Source organism: Erythrolamprus reginae, chromosome 1 (assembly GCF_031021105.1).
Source record: "Erythrolamprus reginae isolate rEryReg1 chromosome 1, rEryReg1.hap1, whole genome shotgun sequence".
In the NCBI taxonomy this organism is placed as follows: Eukaryota; Metazoa; Chordata; class Lepidosauria; order Squamata; family Dipsadidae; genus Erythrolamprus; species Erythrolamprus reginae.
Window position 1 is genome coordinate 204,232,284 of NC_091950.1, and position 20,327 is coordinate 204,252,610.

Sequence of the window (20,327 nt, forward strand, 5' to 3'; positions counted from 1 at the left end):
ACAGAGAAGGCTCTTCCCCTGGGTCCTGTCAGATGGCATTGTTTTGTCGATGGGACCCGGAGAAGGCCAACTCTGTGAGACCTAATCGGTTGCTGGGATTCGTGCGGCAGCAGGCGGTCCCAGAGGTATTCTGGTCCGATGCCATGTAGGGCTTTATAGGTCATAACCAACACTTTGAATTGTGACTGGAAACTGATCAGTAGCCAGTGCAGGCTGCGGAGTGCTGACGAAACATGGGCATATTTGGGAATGCCCATGAAAGCTCTTGCAGCCACATTCTGCATGATCTGAAGTTTCCGAACATTTTTCAAAGGAAGCCCCATGTAGAGCGTTGCAGTAGTCAAACCTTGAAGTGATGAGGGCATGAGCGACTGTGAGCAATGACTTCCTGTCCAGATAGGGCCGCAACTGGTGCACCAGGGGAACCTGGACAAATGCCCTCGCCACAGCTGAAAGATGGTGCTCTAATGTAAGCTGTGGATCGAGGAGGACGCCCAAGTTGCGAGACCCTCTCCGAGGGGGTCAATAATTCCCCACCCCCCCGGGTGATGGACGGACAGATGGAATTGTCCTTGGGAGGCAAAACCCACAGCCACTCCGTCTTGTCAGGGTTGAGTTTGAGCTTGTTGACACCCATCCAGAGCCTAACAGCCTCCAAGCACCGGTACATCACTTCCACTGCTTCACTGACTGGACATGGGGTGGAGATGTACAACTGGGTATCATCAGTGTACTGATGAAACCTCACCCCATGCCCTTGGATGATCTCACCCAGATCTCACCAATATATTTTCCCATCACTTTCTCCTGGATTTTCTTTACAGCTGTTTTTCTTTTGTCTATCTTATGAAACATTCCAGTATATAATGAATTCTTTGGGTGTTTTTATGTGATCTAGCATGTAGATATTTATTGTGTGAAATGTGGTAATATTTGCTATTCTTTGTTTAAATTATAGGTAGTGAATCAGAAACTTCTTGCTGATCCTCTTGTTTCTCCTCAGCTTACAGTTAAAGACTTTTATATGACAGGTAACAATAGTCTTCATGCAGAATTCCTTGTATAATTAAGTAGCAAACAAAAATGTGCTTTGCTTTACAGTTGAAATATTTGACTACTAAAACATTGATCACTGAGTTAACATATTCTATTAAGCCACAATTTGTTAATAATATCAGACATACTACAGCATTGTTTGTAAGCTATGGTGGCTAAATTTTACAGAGTGTACTAATTCAGAACCAAATTATTTCAGTTAATGCATACCACCAAGTCAGACTTTTAGAACAATAACACAGATGTTTATCTTTGCAGATCCAATAAGTAGAGCTTCGCAGACAATGGCTAAATGTGTGAAAGCAGTTACACAGGGCGCCAAAGCAATTGAAGAACCCTCCATTTGCTAAAGAATGAAATGCAGAGTCCATCAAGCACAGTTATGATCGACTAATATTTTTAAATAAGCAACTGTTTTGTGGTCTCTTTTTGTTCCTATTTTCTTTATGGAAACTAGTGAAAGTTATTACAATCAATTCTCTAGAATGCATTGAATAATTATGTTCAGCACCATTTATCATACTGAATGTGTACAAGTTGGGTGTAAAATTAAAACTATTATTTAACCAAAACTGTGTCTCTTCAGTAACCAGCACAGATAATTTTAAAAAAAATCCCAAGCAGAAATCAAATTTTCAACAGTGAAATTGTTAGGTTTTAGTGAATTAGCTTGTGACAGTGTGACACTTAACATACTTGAGATTATTTTATAATTACGCATAACTATTATTCAAAGAAATAAATTTTGTTTAAATCCTGTTGATTTTAGGGGAAGTTCTTTAAATCATTCTCAACTGGACTGGACTAACCCTGCAGTATTCTTGGCATAAATTTTAGAAGTACTTTGCCACTGCCTTCTTCCTAAGGCTCAGAGGGTGTGACTGTTCCAAGATCACCCAGCTGGCTTTGTGCTTAAGGGAAGACTAGAACCAGTCACATTCTGACTTCTAGCCTGATGCCTTCAACAGTAAAAACAAACTACCTCTCTTGTTTGAATGGATTCATCCTGAATTCTAAATGCACTGAGTAGTGATGTAATCACTGTACTTAAATCCTTCCAGAAATCCAAACCAAAATGGTATGATTATATAATATATGAATTTCGAAGCAAAAAATTCTCCAGAGCTTAAAAGTTAGCATCTGCCAGTAATTTCTGCAACTAACCACCTTCTTTTTCTAGGAGAACACTTCTGTTCTCTTCCTTTGCTTCCAGGAAAAGATGGATTTGGTTTAAGGAAGAGCAGACACATGTGTGCTCTGAGATCTCTGAATAATCTCCATGCTCAAAATCCTGCAGCAGTGGTATAAATAGTTCTTAAAACAAATGTAAGAACATGCAACAACAAAAAACACTATCTAGCCAAATATTCCTACCCATTTTTCACAGTTATGGCATTTTTAAAAAATTAGTTATTCTGAAGTAATTTATAATAGAAATAATGTGAATAGAATAGACTGCTTATCAAATACAATCAGAAGTGGTACATTAAAGATTATTTTATATTTAATTCAAAATCTACCAGATATTCTGTTGCTTTGTAAATATTAATTTATATCCTCTTTTTATGCTACCTAAACAGAAAAGGTTACAGTCAATAGAACTGATTTCTGAAATCTTATTTCAGATTTTGGAAAACTTTCATTTCCCTGAAACTATTGGGCTGGAGATTAAAACTGTCTCACTGATAATCTTGTTTAGAATACATTAATAGATAATTATTTTGTTACTCCATCATAAATAATTATTTTGTTACTCCACCACTATTAACCAATTAACCCAATCCCTTGTGTTTAACTGGATTACATTTATTCAATAAACTACAGCAGTTAACTTTCTATACCAGTACAAGCTTTTTGCATTACATTCTTGATTACATTCATCATTCTTGTGATCTAAACAAATACAAAAGGATGTAGACTGAAATCAATAGAGTTATGTTCAGCTGTTCCCAGAAAAACCCTATTTCAGATCTGAATTTGTTTATACAGCTCTGGGAGATTTGTCCATTATTTAGAGGGTTTAAAAACTTCATTGAATTTTGAAAAAGATTTCCAAAGCAGGAAACAACAAAAAACAGTGCATACTATAAAGGCTCAAACCAATAATTAATATCTAAGAATAATATAAAGCCTTTAAACTAAGAGGATAATAACAAACCAGTTTGCAGTTCACAGTAGTACCAGAATAACTGATCATCAGGGTGGACAAGTGCCAAAAGCTTTCAAATCTTGGTGACAACCATATCTTAGGGATGTATGCATTGTGATCTTTAAAGTTGTCACATAGTAATTATTGGCAGATCCGGTATCCGTCAAGTCTCTCAGAGTTGCCTTGAACTGTGAGATGGGCAGCAAATAAATTTGATAATAAAAATACCAAATCCAGTTTGAATATCTGGCTGTGATGAACCAATAATGATGATAATCTTCAAGAATTATACTTCGCTAATGGGTGGGTACATAACAGACATACAGTACATACAGTAAGACATCCAATATTGCAAGCCAGAGAAGATGTTGAATATCTTTACAAGTACCATATTCTGTAATAAAGTGAAAACCAATGTGCCTTCAGGACAGATATAACATGTTCAAACTATTCTCTTCATTGCAGAAATCCAAAATCTGGATTATGTTTATCATTGACTTCATGGATACAGTACATCTGTATAGCTTTTTTGGAAACAAACAAAAATATTTCCTGGGATGCTTTTTTCAACTTTAGTTCATAGCACTGGAGTTTCCTGGACTCCCACTGGAGTTTCCTTGTCTCCCACCAAAGTATTACCCAGATTTTCAAGATAGCCAAGTTTTGCTAGGTGCTCAAACATAGTTGGAATTTTTTGCAGTAACTTTAGTTCACAAGACAACATCAGTTTTAACCATGTATACAATGCATTGCATTAGTAAGATTGTGATTATGTTTTCCATGTCAGAAATCACTTGTACAAACAATGGAGGTGGTTTTAGTATTCAATATTTAGTGTAATAAGATAACATGCTTGATCTTTCAGTGGAGATGCATTTCTATGCAAAGGAAGCAATTGTCCTAACCCACAAGAAAACCATAAACTATACATTTTACTCTCATGCTCTCATGGGTCGATTTAGTTATTCATTGAACTTAACACCTCAATTCTCTCTCTCTCTCTCTCTCTCACACACACACACAATATATATATATAATCTTGAGCACCTTATACTTTAGAGTGGGATAATTAAATGAGGGGACCTATATGTTCCCTTTAACTCTTATAGCAAAGAACAGATAATAGTGTTATAGGTATGGAAAGACTCCTAAAATAATCCCTAGGCAGGCTCTTTGATGCTAAATATCTCTAAAATAGTCCTGATTTCAAGACTAGAGTGAAAGACCACTTAAGCCTGGCACCAACAAATCAGAAATCAATAGATCATAGAGAGAAACCACATTTACACACAATTGAACAGAAACAATGAAAAAGCTAAGAAGGAAACAGACCAGCACACATTATCTCCAATAGCCAATACCCTGATAAAGAGGGATTAATCCTGAACAAGCAGAAAACAATACCCTAGATGAAGGAACTACCAAAGAGAAAACCACACCCCTGCCAACACTAGAAGGGCAAGCTACTATATATACAACAAATCCCACACCCACTAATGTGAAGTTACCTAGTTGGTTAATGAAAGATCTACAATCAAGCAACCAAATTCAGAGAGAACCAAGGAGTTTGAAGACCTAATGCTACCGGTATATATAAAATAGTGAAATGGTAAGTAAGGAGGGACAGATATCTCAACTTTACTCCACCTATATTCCACATTTCTTCCAAAAGTTTCCACCATTATTATTATTCTAAAGTGATATCATATGTTCATCTTTCTGCTGTGCACTAACTTAGTACTGTATATGCCTGCTGTTTACCATCCATCTTTACAACTAGTCCTTGATCAACTACCATAATGGAGCTTGCCCATTACTGTTATAAGTTGTGATAGTTCTAAAGAGATCACCATATCACTGGATCCATTTTTATGATTTATTTTTGCAGCGGCCATTAAGCAAATCCATTATTTGTTAAAGGCTGTTTTGTTGTTGAAAAGCATTAGCAAACACCAGTTTTCGACAACGGTGGTCACATGAGCCCAGAATGTTGCAAATAGCTGTAAATGCAAGCTGATTGTTAAATGCTCAAAATAAAGCCATGTGACAGATTTACCTTTCTTAGTTGTAGCCTAGAACAAAAATTATGGAAGTTGACTTTCCCCAAAGCTGTGTTTGCACATTAAGCCATGGTTTAATGTCAACTGGTTGCACCTTCACAATTCACACACCACAAATCATATTGCTAGAACAAGCCAAACCCAATGAAATACAGGTAGTCCTCAAGTTTAGTGACCATTTGAAGTTACAGCAGCACTGAAAAAAGTGACTTATGATCACATTTCACACAACAGTTGCAGTTCAATCATATCCAATTCTCAGAGACCATCTGAACAAGTTTTCTTGGCCAGATTTCTTCAGAAATGTTTGCCATTGTCTCTTTCCTATGGCTAAGAGAAGATGACTGGTCCAGAGTCACCCAATTAACTTCATGCCCATGGCTGGACTAAAATTTAATGTGCCAAAGACAATCTATAGCTTTTGAGAATTTAATCCACTTTTTTGAGTTTTATTTTCTCAGAATATAGCCAATCCAAATCAGAATAGCACAGACTTGAAGAAAAACATACTTCCCCTTTTGTCAAAATAACTTCTTCTTTTTCTTGTCCAGGGAAAAACAGCCTGTCCTTTCAACTACATTCAACTATAAATTAAAATATATGGAAAGCTTTGTATGAAGAGCTCTCATGGAAAACCTGCACTGCACCATATAGTAATCATTGAGACATCAGCAATATAGCCAATTTTAGCATTTTTCAATAAAATATCACAATATAGATGACCTCTATTACCTCTATATCATAACTGTGCTTATACTCTACAATACAGGTACTGTCCTTCACTTTGTCCATTGTTAAACCACAGTAGCTTAACAATGGTGAAAAACATCCAATTATCCAAAATGGTAAGGTTGGCAAATGTTTAAATGAAAGAAAATAAACAAAACATTGAAGGTTCAGTTAAGTGTAGAATTAATAAATTAATAGAAAAATATATATAAATTTACAAATTCTAGATTTCCTCCTGTAAAACGCTTCAATTATGTATACTGTAATACAAAGATAACCATTTTACCTTCAATCTGACCATTCTGCAATTCCAAGTTATTTACTTATATAGACTGGCCTTTCTAAAGATCAAAAAATAACACACTATCAAGGAAGGCAAAACAACTGCTGCTAAATATCCAGTACTAAAGGTATTGCCAAGATTAGCAGATAATATTGCCAACAGTTGGGAAAAATATTTAATACTAGATTCACTCTGCTATGTTTACAGGACAGTAATCTGAAAGTACATGTACAATGGTTCATAGAAATTAAATTAATTTTACATTATGATTGCAGGGCCCAAACAGACATTCTGAAACATAAATTCAGGACTGATCTAACATAAGTTAAAACATACATTTAGTTAAATATTACAAATATAACACAATTCTTAACTATACAATTAATATAAAATTCAGTGAGCCATTTTCTATACTATATAAGATTCTAAGATTATAATTTTTCTGTTGCCTTGTCCAATTTAGCTTTTACAGTATGTTTTACAAACTCATAATTTATTACAGAGCCAACTTCCTATTGGGTCAATTTTTTCCTCTCAAAAATAGAAACTTAATAACTTTCTCAACTTTGAAAAATACCTAGTTTTGTACTTCAGTAAAAACACAGCCCAAATGAAGAAATTTATACAAGGGCTAACACTCTGACAAACAGTCTATTCAATGTCCAACTCCATCCTTAAAAGTTTTAAAAATCAGTTTGCTTTACCTTTTACACTACTTAGAAATACAGTAGCCTGGGGGGGGAAAACCCCATATATTGCATTTACTAATATTTCATTTTTAAAAAAATCCTTGGTTTCCAAAACACCAATATTTTCACCACCAAAAGTTTAATTTCTTTACCTTACCTTGAGCAAAAAAAAGATCCAGTTCTGTCAAAATAATCCAATATCAATCCATGAGAAATTTCAATTTTTTAAGTATTACATCACCCATAGTTTTTACTCACACATTCGACTTCATCCCAGAAATATGACACATAGCCGTTTTTATTTTAAAATAATACATGAACAAAAACTTCTTGAAAATTTTAGAATGAAATTATTTCATTCTAAGTTGCACTTCAGCTTCAAATGAAAATTGCTCCACAAATCGTACCCCCCCCCCGCCCTGTATCTCTCTTAAAAAGTATTTTTGATACATCACACTTCATAAAAACGCGCTGTAATTTTCTCCCTTTTTCCACTTCTTCCTCATCCACCTTCTTCTTTCTCTCTATACTACCTCCAAGATGGTAGGAAAGTTGTTGTTTTGGAGGGCAGAGAACCGCTCTCTGGTGTTATGTCCTCTCAGTGCCTGTAGTGGTGCTGTAGGAGGCTGCTCAGCTCTCTTCTTGAGCAGCCCCAACAGCCCTGCCTTCTTTGCTGGAGAATATATTCAGGGATTCCCCTTAATAATCACCTACCCTCTGAGCACTTTGTAGTTTTAAAATAATAAAGAGCTCCCGTTCAAAGCTTTCGTCTCTTCTAAAAGCAGGAATATTTCTCCTCAGAGCCAGGGGGGCAGCAACAGCAGCAGCTCCTCAGCACTGAAGCCGCTCCGAGCCCATTCCCCGGTCCCTCTGCTGGGGAGGAAACTCTGGTCTGTCAGCCCAACAGAGGGAAAGGGGGGAGAGGAGAGAGGAGAGAAAAAAAAGCAGCTGGAAAGGTAAGCCAGGCCCGGCCTCCATCCCCGGGCTCACGTAGAGCAGCAGGCGGCACGATGTCCGCAGGGCGGCCGGCCGAGCAGGATACGCGAGGCCGGGGATTCGAAGGGGCGCTCTAGGCCTCGAGGGGGACTGGTGGGATTTTGGAAGCCGCGGGGTGCCGCGAAAGGAAAAGGGGGGCGAAGCGGCCTCTCACTCGTAATGGTGGGGAAGAAGGCTTCGGGTCGGGCCGTCTTAGGGGAAGCGGGGGTGCTGAACCCAGGGCAGGCCTGTGAGTTCCCCGCCCCCGCAGGGTCCCGCTCCAGCGCCCGGCGGGCCAAAACCCACCAAGATTAATGCGGGTTCGGTCGAAATCCTCCCGACTCCACGTTGCTTTGGGGTTCGGGGGTGGCGCTTAAGCCCGGGAGTGCCGGCCAAGGCCCTGAGCCGGCCGTTGACGGACGGGCGGGTGGGTCGGGGGGGAGGGTTGGGGGCGGCAGCGGAGAGCCCCGGGGCAAGGAAGGCGAGAAAGGGGGATTCGGCGGCGATTGTTGGGATAAAATATCCCGCTGGACACTTTATTTTGGCCGCGTCCCCCGCATCCAGCTTTTACCGCGGGTGGGTGCGTCCCGGCATGGTTCGGGGAGCGCGTCTTCTTGGGCCCCCGCCGCCGGCCTTTAAAGTTTAATTTGAGGCATCGGAGCCTTCCATACTCTTCGAAATCCCCGTCCCTTTCCCTCCCGAGTTTTAAATTCAACCCCATTCTGAAATGAGTGTCCCGTGTCCCTTGCTAAATTGCATAGAGGGGTCTTCTCCGCCTTCTCCACGCCCTACATTGCCCACTCCGTCGCCTCTCCTTCGAAAGCCTTAAGGTTAATTCTCATTTAAACTTCGGCTCGTGGAAACTTTCCGAAATGTCCCCCCCCCCCCGGCACCTGGGAGCCGATTTCAGGTCCTGGGAAAACGGGAGGAAGGGAATTTTGCTACATGATTGTTGCAAGGTCCTCCCAGCAATACTCGTTGGAGGGTTTGTTTTAGGGCATTGGCGCCTGGGTGGGAAGGGGGTGGTCAGGACTGCTTGCCCACCACCCAGCTTCCTACGCTGGGATTCTGTGCAGGATTTACTCCGATCTTCCCATTTCGGAAGTTGGTAGGTGCTGTCACGCAGAGAGCCCTGTGTTCATTGAAGGAACCTAGTTTTGTGAATGAGTTGTAAGTACAGCTCATGAACTGTCCCTGGTCTTTAAGGGGGTCAGCCGATGGCTCTTATGCCTAAGTATTGGGTCCAAAATTTCTTTGGTGAGACACGTGGAAGGGATTGTTGAATTAGTTGTTTGGCCAGTGGTTTTGAAAAAGAAAAAATAAAGAAACCACCTTCAAGAGAAAGTTGGAAGGGCAGATCATTCAGATTAAGTTTCGAAAGTGAACCTACCATTGCATCTGGATAGTTGAGTGAGATTACCTAGACAAAATTCAATCCTTGAGGCTGCTGGACTGTATCACACAAGAATAATGACTATGTTTCTGGACCAGTTTTAGGAAAAGGTCCTTAAATTAGCCCATCTATTCTAAACTAACATAGGTGAGTTCTTGGTGAAGATGCAAATAATGGTTGATATATCTCTGTCAACTCAAGAGAATTTGGGGCTTCTATTTCTCAAACTCTAGTTTTTCAAACCACATATGAAACAATTTCTGAAAAAGCTGAATTTGAATCTGTTATTTGTTGAAAAAAGAAAAAAGTTTATTAAGCAAATGCTTACAGTTTATTAATATATTGTCGTCAAATTTGCATGAGTCCTTGATGAATGCAGGATATTTCTTTTCTGGCAGAAATCTAAATTCAATTGCAAATCATTCATATAAATATTCTTTTATTAAACATGTACAGAGTTGTATCTCAACATGGGATGCCAACATTTTAAATATTTCTTATTAAACAGAATAGCAGCTACATTATTTGGATCTTTAGAGCCTATTTCATGATGGGAGGATTTTATTTAAAAAATTTGCAGAAAAGTTAGCTTTTCAAAAGAAAAGCCAAGTTCTACTCTATACTTTCCTAAAATTAAGTTTATTTAAAGCAACACTTTTGACTGACAAGAAGTATTATTTTGTGGCAATTTTTGGTCGTTTATGATGATTGACATGTTTTTTTCAGAAAAGATTTATGGTCCAAGGGCTTAGCAGTCTTTCTACCTGTTCCATTACTTAACCTTAAATATTGCAATATTTAGCTTTTATTACAGAATAACAAATCTATACAATATCAATTTTCCCCATTTCCACTTTCCAGGGTATATTAAGATGTGTTTATATATTTTTAAAAATAAAAAAAATGCATTGAATAAAGCCAATATTTTATTTCTCTGACCCCTCAGAATCATTTTTATATTATTGCAATTCTTTTCTCAGCCTCCATGTGGAATGAGTAGCAATGTATGTAGCTGATCAATAGGGGAATGCAAAAATTGGCCTCAGCTAGTACCTTAACCCCATCTTCAGTTTTTGTTGCACTTTAACTAATTTCTCAAACCACCTAAAGGTCAGTTGCAAAGAAAGCTGTAGTGTGAGGCTCATAAAGTGGCATAGGGAGATGGCAGAGGAGAATAGCTCAGTATAAAGTGAGATGAAGCAAGAGGTCTTCCCTGCTACCAGGTTTCAGCACTACAGTTGCAAGACAGTATTGGCATAAGTCTGCACTACTGTTAATTTTATCATTGTTCCCATCATCCATCTCTTCCCACAAATGACTCTATTACTGTAACTTTGTTGCTTGTATCCTTACAATTTATATTGACTGGTTCCTAATATGATTTGATTGCTTATATGTAACCGGACTATCATTAAGTCTTGTATCTTATGATTCTTGATGAACGTTTCTTTTATGTACACATGTTTATGAACATGTGCACCAAGACGAATATATTGTGTGCCCAATTCCACTTGGCCAATTAAATCCTATCCTATCCTATCCTATCCTATCCTATCCTATCCTATTGCCAGGAATTAATTGGCTCTCATGCTCAGTTGTGAAAATGGTAGGTAATCATGCAATTGCACCAGTGACCTGCATGGAGAGGTATTCAGAGTCACATTTACATTTATTTATTAGATTTGTATGCCGCCCCTCTCCGTAGACTCGGGGCGGCATACAAATCTAATAAATGCTCGGAAAATGTAACCCAGAATTTAGGAACTCATGCAATTGGAATTGAGCAGCTCTTTGAAACAAGGCAACCAAGTAACAATGCTAAATATAATCCTAGTAGCATTGTCAGAACTCTATCCTGATACAAAACTGTTAAATAAAGTTCATTAACTAAAATCTAGGTACCCAAAGACAAGATTATTTTTCTTAAATTGAGTTTTCTGTAATATTGCTCTGCTAGTCTATCTGGTTGCAAGAGAATTAAGATCAATTAGGAACATTTTCATCATTACTGTATATGTTTGTGAGCTCAGGTGAATATTATTTAATAGTCCCATGTAGGTGTTTGTATTTAGCCTGTTATCTTCAACATCTGCCTGTATCAGGAGAATTTTTATAAAAAATCTACTCATAATAAGAACTCAGAAATTATAATGCATTTATTTCATAATTGTAACTGATCCTGCATATTTATTTGTTTGGATTTCTATGCCACCTTTCTCCGTAGACTCCGTAGACTCATGGCACATGGCATATGTGGATGAAGGGTGATGGGTATTCTAAACTAATAGATTCTTCTTCTTGTAAAGCAGGGATCGCCAATCTTTTGGACCTCAGGGACCACTAAATTCATAATTTTAAATCCCACAGACCACTAATATTAATTTTTTTTAAAGATAAATAGTATTTAGTGCAATATAAAAATGCAAATAAATTTTCTGTGGACCACCACAATTTTCTTACGGACCACTGATTGGTGACCGCTGTTCTAAAGCACCAAAATCCACACATTAAAATTGTAGTATCAGAATCTTAAGACAAAATGCTTTTTTTCATTAATAGGACTATTTTAGAAGAAGGAATATGTTTCATTGATAAAACATTGTTCTGATAAAATGGATAAAAAACCTAGCATATATTTCATCATGTGGGTGAAGTCTCAATATTTTGGTACTAAAACTATGATTTTTGGAAATATGGAATTGTGGCAATCTAGATTCTGTATTTTTTTTAATACCTCACAGTGTTCAAATATAGAATTAGAGACGATAATGAAAAAAATCTTGCCTGGACTAAATTAACATGTTTCTGATATGTGGGAGTTAGTATTAAGAGCAAGATGATATGAGTCATTTTCATTTTGATCCTAAATTCATGTGAAAATATCTTGTACAGGTTTCAGTGGAAACTATTCTAGCTGCTCAACCATGGTTGGGAATGAACCACATTAAATATCCTTTTCAGTAAACTTACATGGGGTTGAGATACAAACTTGCATATAAAATAAATTTATAAGTGCTCTAATATCTATGTAGAAGAGAGAGTTTTAATGATGGCATTGTCTTAGTAGATGTTTTTGAAGCTCTCTCCTATGAGCCCAAAAACTAAAAAAAAGCAATTTGCAATTCATATACATGAACTCTTGTTATAGATTAGTGATGGCGAACCTATGGCACAAGTGACACATGGAGCCATATTTGCTGGCACCCAAGCCGTTGTCCTAGCTCAGCTCCAATGTGCATATGTGTGTCGGCCAGCTGATTTTTGGCTTGCACAGGGGCTCTGGGAGGGCATTTTTGGCTTCCAGAGAGTCTCCGGGGAGATGGGGAAGGGTGTTTTTACCCTCCCCTGGCTCCAGGGAAGCCTTTGGAGCCTGAGGAGGGCAAAACATGAGCCTACTGGGCTCACTAGAAGTTTGGAAATAGGCCATTTCTGGCCTCCGGGGATGGGAGAAACTGTTTTTACCCTCCTGAGGTATTGAATTATGGGTGTGGGCACTCGCACATGCATAATAGTTCATGTGTATGCTCTTTCAGCACCCAAGGAAAAAAAAGGTTCGTCATCACTGTTATAGAAAACCTATATGCGAGATTAACCTTGTAACTGCTATGTAGCGGTACATGGTAAAGATATTATAAAATTTTCATTAAATTAATAATTATTGATACTATATGATTTTTAATATTAATCTTTGTGATGCGATGTATAATAAAAAATTTATCTTAGTACTGTAACTTTACTGATGTAAATTGTTTGGTTGCCATCCTACAAGTATTTATTAATGAGGATTATTGATTTCAGTGAAACTTGATTCTTTGGTAAATATGGTTATAATCAAGTTGCCAGAAACATATTGTAGCATTTGTTGTCATATGATAAAATCGAACATTATATAAGGAAATCTAAAACATTTTCTTACTTCTTGTATTTTTCACATTTCCTTTAAAAACCCCCAATTTATAGTGCTGGCAGAAGCATTGTCTTTTCAGTGGGAAAACTGAACTGGATTTTACTGTATCTCAATTTGTTAGCTTATAAGCAACCCAATTACCTGTAATTTGTCACTCTGATAGTCATGCTAGTTGTATTCAAATTAATGTCCTAGAAAAATGGGTATTTGTGAAGGTGGCAAACAGTAGATTCAACCACTTTCCAAATTCAGAAGCAAAATGAGGTAATTCAGGGCAACGTCCTGAAATCCTATCAAGCTCACAGCCTTAACAAGCTCTGATCTTAATTTGTTCTTCTGGAGTTTTGTGGCACTTCAAATGCCAAGGCAGCTTTACCAAAATAAATAAAAGCTCAGTATTTACACTTTCAGGCTGATTATTAAACTTATTTTAGAAGAATATCATTCAAACATCTATCCACCAAATTATGTAAAACCTCAATTTTTTCTTACAACTTTTTGTTTGGAATTTTATTCCAGTGTGTCCTCTCGCCTTAACAATGAACAAATGTTTATATTAGCAGACATTTTCCTCTGCTAAAGGGCAAGTGTTTTTTTGAATCTTCTTCTGGATGTAGACTTTGATTCTTCTCAGCCTACTTTTTGAATTACAGTACTTGGGCTCAGACAGATTGATTCTGAATTTCTGGGTAGTCTCAGCACCTTAAAATTTGTGTGCCATTCTATTTCTGAAGGTTCTGAGCAGCTTGAACTAGTTAATAATGCAGAAACAGAAAGTTAAAAATAGCAAAAAAGTAATAGTAACAAAACCCCCAGAAGGAATACTGCAACATTAAATCAAGAATAATGGTATGCTTCATAGATTTGTCCTAGGGGTGGGTAGCCTGAAGACCTCAGTTGTTATTTTGTAACCCCTCACAAGACAAGACCGGAATCCCTTGGTATTTTTTATGAAGCACCACTGCCATATAATTCCTTTAACTTGCCCTAAATTCTGAAAAGTTGTTCATTTGTATCAAGTGTGTCACAATTGGTCTTTGAAGGCCTAAAAATAAAGTTTAATGTGTAATTATTGTTTTGATTAAAGTGTAAACCACAGTTGAAAAAAAGGCTCTGGTTTACAGCAAAGATAACCTCTAAAAATAATCCTTTTTCAAAAGGATCTCCAAATCACTTCTTTACTTGTTTGTTTGTATTATAAAGATTCTGTTAAAATTGTGAGCATTTCATAACAGCTGACAGAAGATTTAATTTTGTAGCAGTTTTTAGTATAAGAATTGTAACCTTACGTATGGGTCAGAAAATGAGAATATACTATGTTTCATATACTGTATTGTGTTAAATGTATTATTCTGAAATATGTGTATTTCAAAGGATAGTAAATGATACATTTTGAAATCACCAGGCTGTTTTCAGTAGAACAAGAAGACTGTAGTAGTAGTAGTAGTAGTAGTAGTAGTAGTAGTAGCAGCAGTAGCTGTTTTCATTCAGAACAGGAGATTTGAAAAAAAGGTATTGTTTACATTATTTTACATCCTTTACAATGCAATTCTTAGACAGAATTAGGTAGTATTAGGTGTAATTGGACCTTTTGTGAGATACCCTGTGCCAAATTTGTATTGATATATAGCTGATTGTATAAATGGAATAATTACAAATGCAGAATGATAAAACTAAAGAGTCATTAATTCCCATTGTAATATAAATTTTGGATGCCTGATGTCTATGTAAACAGCAGACATGCTCAGTGTATTCCAAATAAAAGAAGTTTGTAATCTTAGGATTTTGTGCAAAAAGGAAGGATTTACATCACCCAAATCACACTGTAGTTGTATGGTAAAGATAGGAGAGGGTTGGGAAAATGCCTTTCTAAGAGGGAGGAAATGAGAGCAGAGTCTGAAGCCTCTTAACATTTTATTTATTCATTTACTGTTTATGTGATTTATATACGTGCCGTCTCACCAAGGTGATTTTAGGAAGTGTACAGAAATTAAAACCAAAGGAACAATTAACAGTTTATAAAACATACATACAACACTCCCTTAAACAAAACAAATCATGAATTAGGGACTGAAAATAAAAACTTTCTCCGTCCTTTCTGAGGTATTAGGGAAAAAAAGATGAGGGATGGATTAGAATTTTTGAATAGATAGCAGTTCTTATTTGGCTCCGCCAAAAGGTTCTGGGATACATAGATGGGTATAAGAATGCCCTTATTTGAAGAAGATTGGTCTAAAGTTTAGTCCAATCCAAAGTTTAGTCTTTGGTCCAAAGAAGCTTGTGCCTATTGAACAAGTAGTGCCTTTACAATTCTTTTAGTGAATGAGTGGCTAATTGAAATAAGGAAGATGTGATCCTTACCAGGTAGGCAAAAGTGTCAGTACCAGAGGAAAAGAGTCACTTAGGTAAGATGGGTGATTGTACAAATTGAATAAGTAAGTAAATAACACAGTGTTTCAGTGTTTACTGAAGTTTTTTCTGTGCTTTAATGAAGGAACACATGAAGAAATAGTTCACACATAACTTGACTATGTAGAAGAAACTGAAAATTAAAAATAGCCAAACTAATAAAAATGGACAGAATTAACACTCAGGGAAATGTACAGTATATAAAAAGGCAAGAAACTGAGCTCCTTGAAGCAAGAAATTTCTCCTTTGAAATCAGAAATTGAGATTAAATAGAAAAGATTTGATTATTGTTCTTTCTTTTTTTAGCTTATTCCATGTGTGTGTGCGCATACGTGTGTGTTTGTATGTATATGTATGTGTAACATTTTTGCTGATAACAAAAAGTAAGGGAGATTAATATACTGTAGATCTATTTCAAACTATTTTGCTCTCATCAGCTAGCCATACCCTTACCTGGATTTGAACCTGGGCAATCTGCCTATAAGGCAGTAGCTTTAACCTCTCTTCCTCCTTTTCACTCTATTTCTCCCTCCCTCTTTTTCTCCCTCCCTTCCTTCCTTCCTTCCTTCCTTCCTTCCTTCCTTCCTTCCTTCCTCTTTCTCTCTCTCTTTATCCCTCTTTCTTTCTCTATTCCTTCCTTCCTCTCTTTTTTGCACTATTTCTCTCTCTCTCCCTCCTTCCCTCCCTCTATGTCTTTCTCTCTCCCTCCTTCTCCCCCCCCCTCTCTCTCTCTCTCTTGCTTTCTTTCTCTATCTCTTTCTCTCTCTTTCTCTGTCTCTCTTTCTTTCTCTCTCTTTCTCACTCACGTCCAGCCGCCACCATTGTTGCCTCTGCACTGGAGCTCCTGCTCACCGCCGCCGCCCCCTGGCTACTGCCCAGTGCCGCTGCTGCCGGCACCCTCCCGCTCCCGCTGCCAGTGCCCTCCCATTGGGCCCCAAAGGCCACTTGTTGATGTTGCCGCCCCCGCCAGGGAAGCTCCAGCTGGGTGTGGCGCTGCCAGTGCCTCCACCTTGGAGATCCCGCTCACAGCCACCGCCCCCAGCTACTGTCTGATGCCGCTGCTGCTGGTGCCCTCCTGCTCCCGCTGCTGGTGCACTCCCGCCAGGCCCCAAAGGTCACTTGCTGGTGTTGCTGCCCCATCAGGGAAGCTCCAGCTGGGCAGGGCGCTGCTGGTGCCTCTGACCTGGAGCTCCTGCTCGCAGCCGCCGCCCCCGGCTACTGCCCGATGCCGCTGCTGCCGGCGCTCTCCCACTGGGCTCCAAAGCTCATCTGCCACAAAGAAGAAAGGCGTGAAAAAGCAGGCACGAAAAATGAAGCTCAGCTTCCAGTCTCGGAAGCTGAGCTTCGCAGCACACCTGACCATGTCTCGCGGCACACTGGTTGAAAAACAGTGCTTTAGACCACAGGTTCTCCTCCTCTCAGCTTGTACCAGGGAAGACTTATCTGTTTTTTTTCTGTTGAATCACCCTGGTATACCCAAATATGGGAGGGAGCATACTGCTTCCTTTTTGGCCCCACTAGGAGCAATATCCAAGACAGTTAATTTTTTATAGTCGACAAACTGTATTCTATATGTGTAAAATATTTTCGCTGATAATGAAAAGGAAGGGAGACTAGTATAGATCTATTTCAAACTATTTTGCTCTCATGAGCTAGCCATACATATATATATATTTCTCAGAATAAGGTTTTCTTTAAATTAGTGGAGTATTTGTGGTGTTCTTTCTGTTCAATATTAACTTTTTAGTTATCTGCTTCTCCTAAATAGGCAAAAAATAAGAGATGCTGCATTCCTTAGTGTGCAACTGCTTTAGTTTCTCAAATCTTTTTTTTCTTTAGAAAGAATTAGGGAGGAAAAGCTCTAATAACTTTTAAAAATGCCCTTTGACTGTTGGATCAAGATAGATGTGTCCAGCAATTCTTGCTCAACCCTGATGTCCTTGGTTATGGGCTGTCCCCATGCTCTTGGAGATGCACTACACAAGTTAATCCATTAGCAGAATCCAAATGGCATCTTGGCAGTGTAGTATATTGAAAGAATATGTTGCCTCTTTGTTTACCAACTCTTCCAAAAACTCTGTTGAAGGTGTTGTAAAATGGCACTACAGAACAACTTTCCGAGAGATCCATCTGACTAAAGGACTGTTTTTTCTCAGGTAGAGTCTGATTATTAAATGATTAATAAAGGGTGCTGTTGGGAAGCATTGTCTTGGATCCTCATGCTTACACTCCTACTCTTACAACTCATGTCCTCCATAGGGTCTACCCAAGGTTCTGCTGCTTATGGGTAAGAGGCTTGGGAAATTTCTCATATTCTGTGCTTATACCAGTTTTGCTTTCTCTGCTCATATTAAACAAACTGAAGGTACCTTCTTACTTGTGCAACATTCTTGGTTCTCTCCGTTGAAGATTTTTGTTTGTTAATTTTGCAGTCCCAAGAGCCAACTTGGGCTAGGAGCTGCTGTCCCCATAAAAATATTTCATTCAACACCCTGCCTGTTCTCTACCAATCCCTAATAGTTTACAAAACTTAGAATAATCTCTCCACCAATAAGAAAATAAGTGCTAAGTTACACTGATGCCTTTATTCACAATGCTCAGTATAAGATTGTTGCTAATTTCCCAAGAGAATTGTAGTAATGTGAAATAAATCCCTCTTCTGTATCCATGACTTCATCACATCAGAAGAGCAGTGTTGTTTCTCTCCTTTCTTTCTTGCATCACTAAGGCCAGTATCATCAAGGAGCCATGCTAGCCCAATTGCTCCCTTTTCTGCAAAACAACCCTCAGAGCTATGCAAGTGTAATAGCTCCTCCTGGGCATATAATATGGATGTGGGACTTACCTGGGCATAAACGGTTACAGTCTCAGTCTTTCAGTTCTATATAGGATATAACATAAACTACTAGAGGAACTATGAAGATAAATAAATGTGCATGTTTAGTAGGCCGAATTGGAATGGAAATAGGATTGGAAATAAATTTTAAAAAATGAAAGATTGGGGATTTATTTAATTTAAAAATAAGATTGGAGAATTAACTAAAGAAAATCTTAGTAAAAATTATTCCACTATGAATGAAGAATATACATAAGAAAGATTTAGTGTAAACTTGGAACAAAGGGCTGAAATAGCTAAGGTAACAAGAAAAAGAAACACTACGAAACATCCAGATCTTTTTACCCCTATCCCTTGGAAAAGACTTAATAGGTAGATAAAAATGCCAAATCCAGTCTAAACATCATCATAATGGTGATGATGATGATGATGATGATATAAAGAACAAAAAAACCTTACCGTAGCCGATATGATCTTAAAATCGAATTATAACAACTGGGTGCTGTGCCAAAAGAACTCAGCCAGAATTTGAAAACAATAAACATTGACAATATCACGCTCTGTCAGTTGCAAAAAGCTACCATACTTGGATCTGCGTGCATCATACGAAAATACATCACATAGTCCTAGAGCCTTGGGAAGTGTTCGACTTGTGATACTGTGATACAAAATCCAGCATATCAATCTTGTTTGCTGTGTATTTTTGTGAATAAAATAATAATAATAATAATAATAATAATAATAATAATAATAAAGATATCAGGATCTTATAATTGAACTATGATGACTCTGGCATAAACCTTTAAAGATGGTCCCAATGGTAATCGGCACACGGTGCTATGCCAAAAGACCTCAGCCGGCATTTGAAAACAATTAACATTGACAAAATCAAAATCTGCCAGTTGGATGTCAGATTAAATGGATGGAAAACCAAAGTTTTGCAGGGTCTGCACTTGAGAAACATTGAAGGAAAATGTAATACCAACTTCACATAGGTATGGCTTAAGAGAGGAATCCTCCAGAAAGAAATGGAAGGCTTGATATTTGCTACTTAAGAACTAATGCCATGAAAGTGAAGCTATACAAATCTACTAACAATCCAAACTGCCGACTTTACAACAACAAAGTTGAAACTGTTTCACACTGAATATGTGAGTGCAGCAAAATCGTGCAAACTGAATATAAAATTAGATATAATCGAGTTGCTAAATTAGTCCACAAGTCATTATGTACAAAATATGACATACCTGTATCTAAAAAGTCATGAGAACACAAAGTGGAATAAGTTACTGAAAATGAGATGATAAAGGCAGGGGAAAATAGGACTATATAAATCAAAACTGTCATCATTATATGTAATAAATAGAGATAATGAAACAAATTTAAATAAGGTTATAGGAGAGTTGAAGGGAAGAGGGATAACTAAGGATGAAGGATGGGAGGCCAAGTAGAAATCATACAGAATGGTGGTTGAGTAATGGAAGATGGCTACAAATAAATATCTGAATGAAAGGGAGAATAAAGAAGCACTATTTAGGGAGGAGATAGAGTTAGAGAAAATAATAAGAGAAAAAAGTAAGGGTACCAAGGCGCAAGCAAGTAATATATATAAGATGTTAGTGCAGTCAGATGGGTATGTGACCCAAGGATTGACTAAATGGTGGCAGAGTGAAATACAAGTAGATGTGCAAGAGATGAAAAATATAGTGGAGAATATTAGAAAATTAAGAATACAAGGTTAGAGAAATGAGAAGGAAAATATTACATAAATGGTATTACACACCTGTTCAACTTGCATATTTCCAGCAGAATGTTAAAAATACTTGTTGGCATGGGTGTCA

General features: G+C 37.8%; 2 protein-coding genes across 2 annotated transcripts in view; both read left to right on the forward strand.

The window, feature by feature from the left end:
* Nucleotides 1-1,628, forward strand: part of NDUFS1 (NADH:ubiquinone oxidoreductase core subunit S1) — a 40,414-nt gene extending 38,786 nt beyond the window's left edge. The window contains exons 18-19 of the mRNA XM_070731987.1: nt 963-1,031; nt 1,315-1,628. Of these exons, the coding sequence (XP_070588088.1) occupies nt 963-1,031; nt 1,315-1,406 (161 nt within the window). The 3' untranslated portion in view covers nt 1,407-1,628. The remainder of the gene's footprint in view (nt 1-962; nt 1,032-1,314) is intronic.
* A 5,938-nt stretch (nt 1,629-7,566) lies between these two features.
* INO80D (INO80 complex subunit D) overlaps nt 7,567-20,327 on the forward strand; it is a 57,152-nt gene continuing 44,391 nt past the window's right edge. Inside the window, exon 1 of the mRNA XM_070731989.1 lies at nt 7,567-7,922. The gene's annotated coding sequence lies outside the window, so the exon portion shown is untranslated. The remainder of the gene's footprint in view (nt 7,923-20,327) is intronic.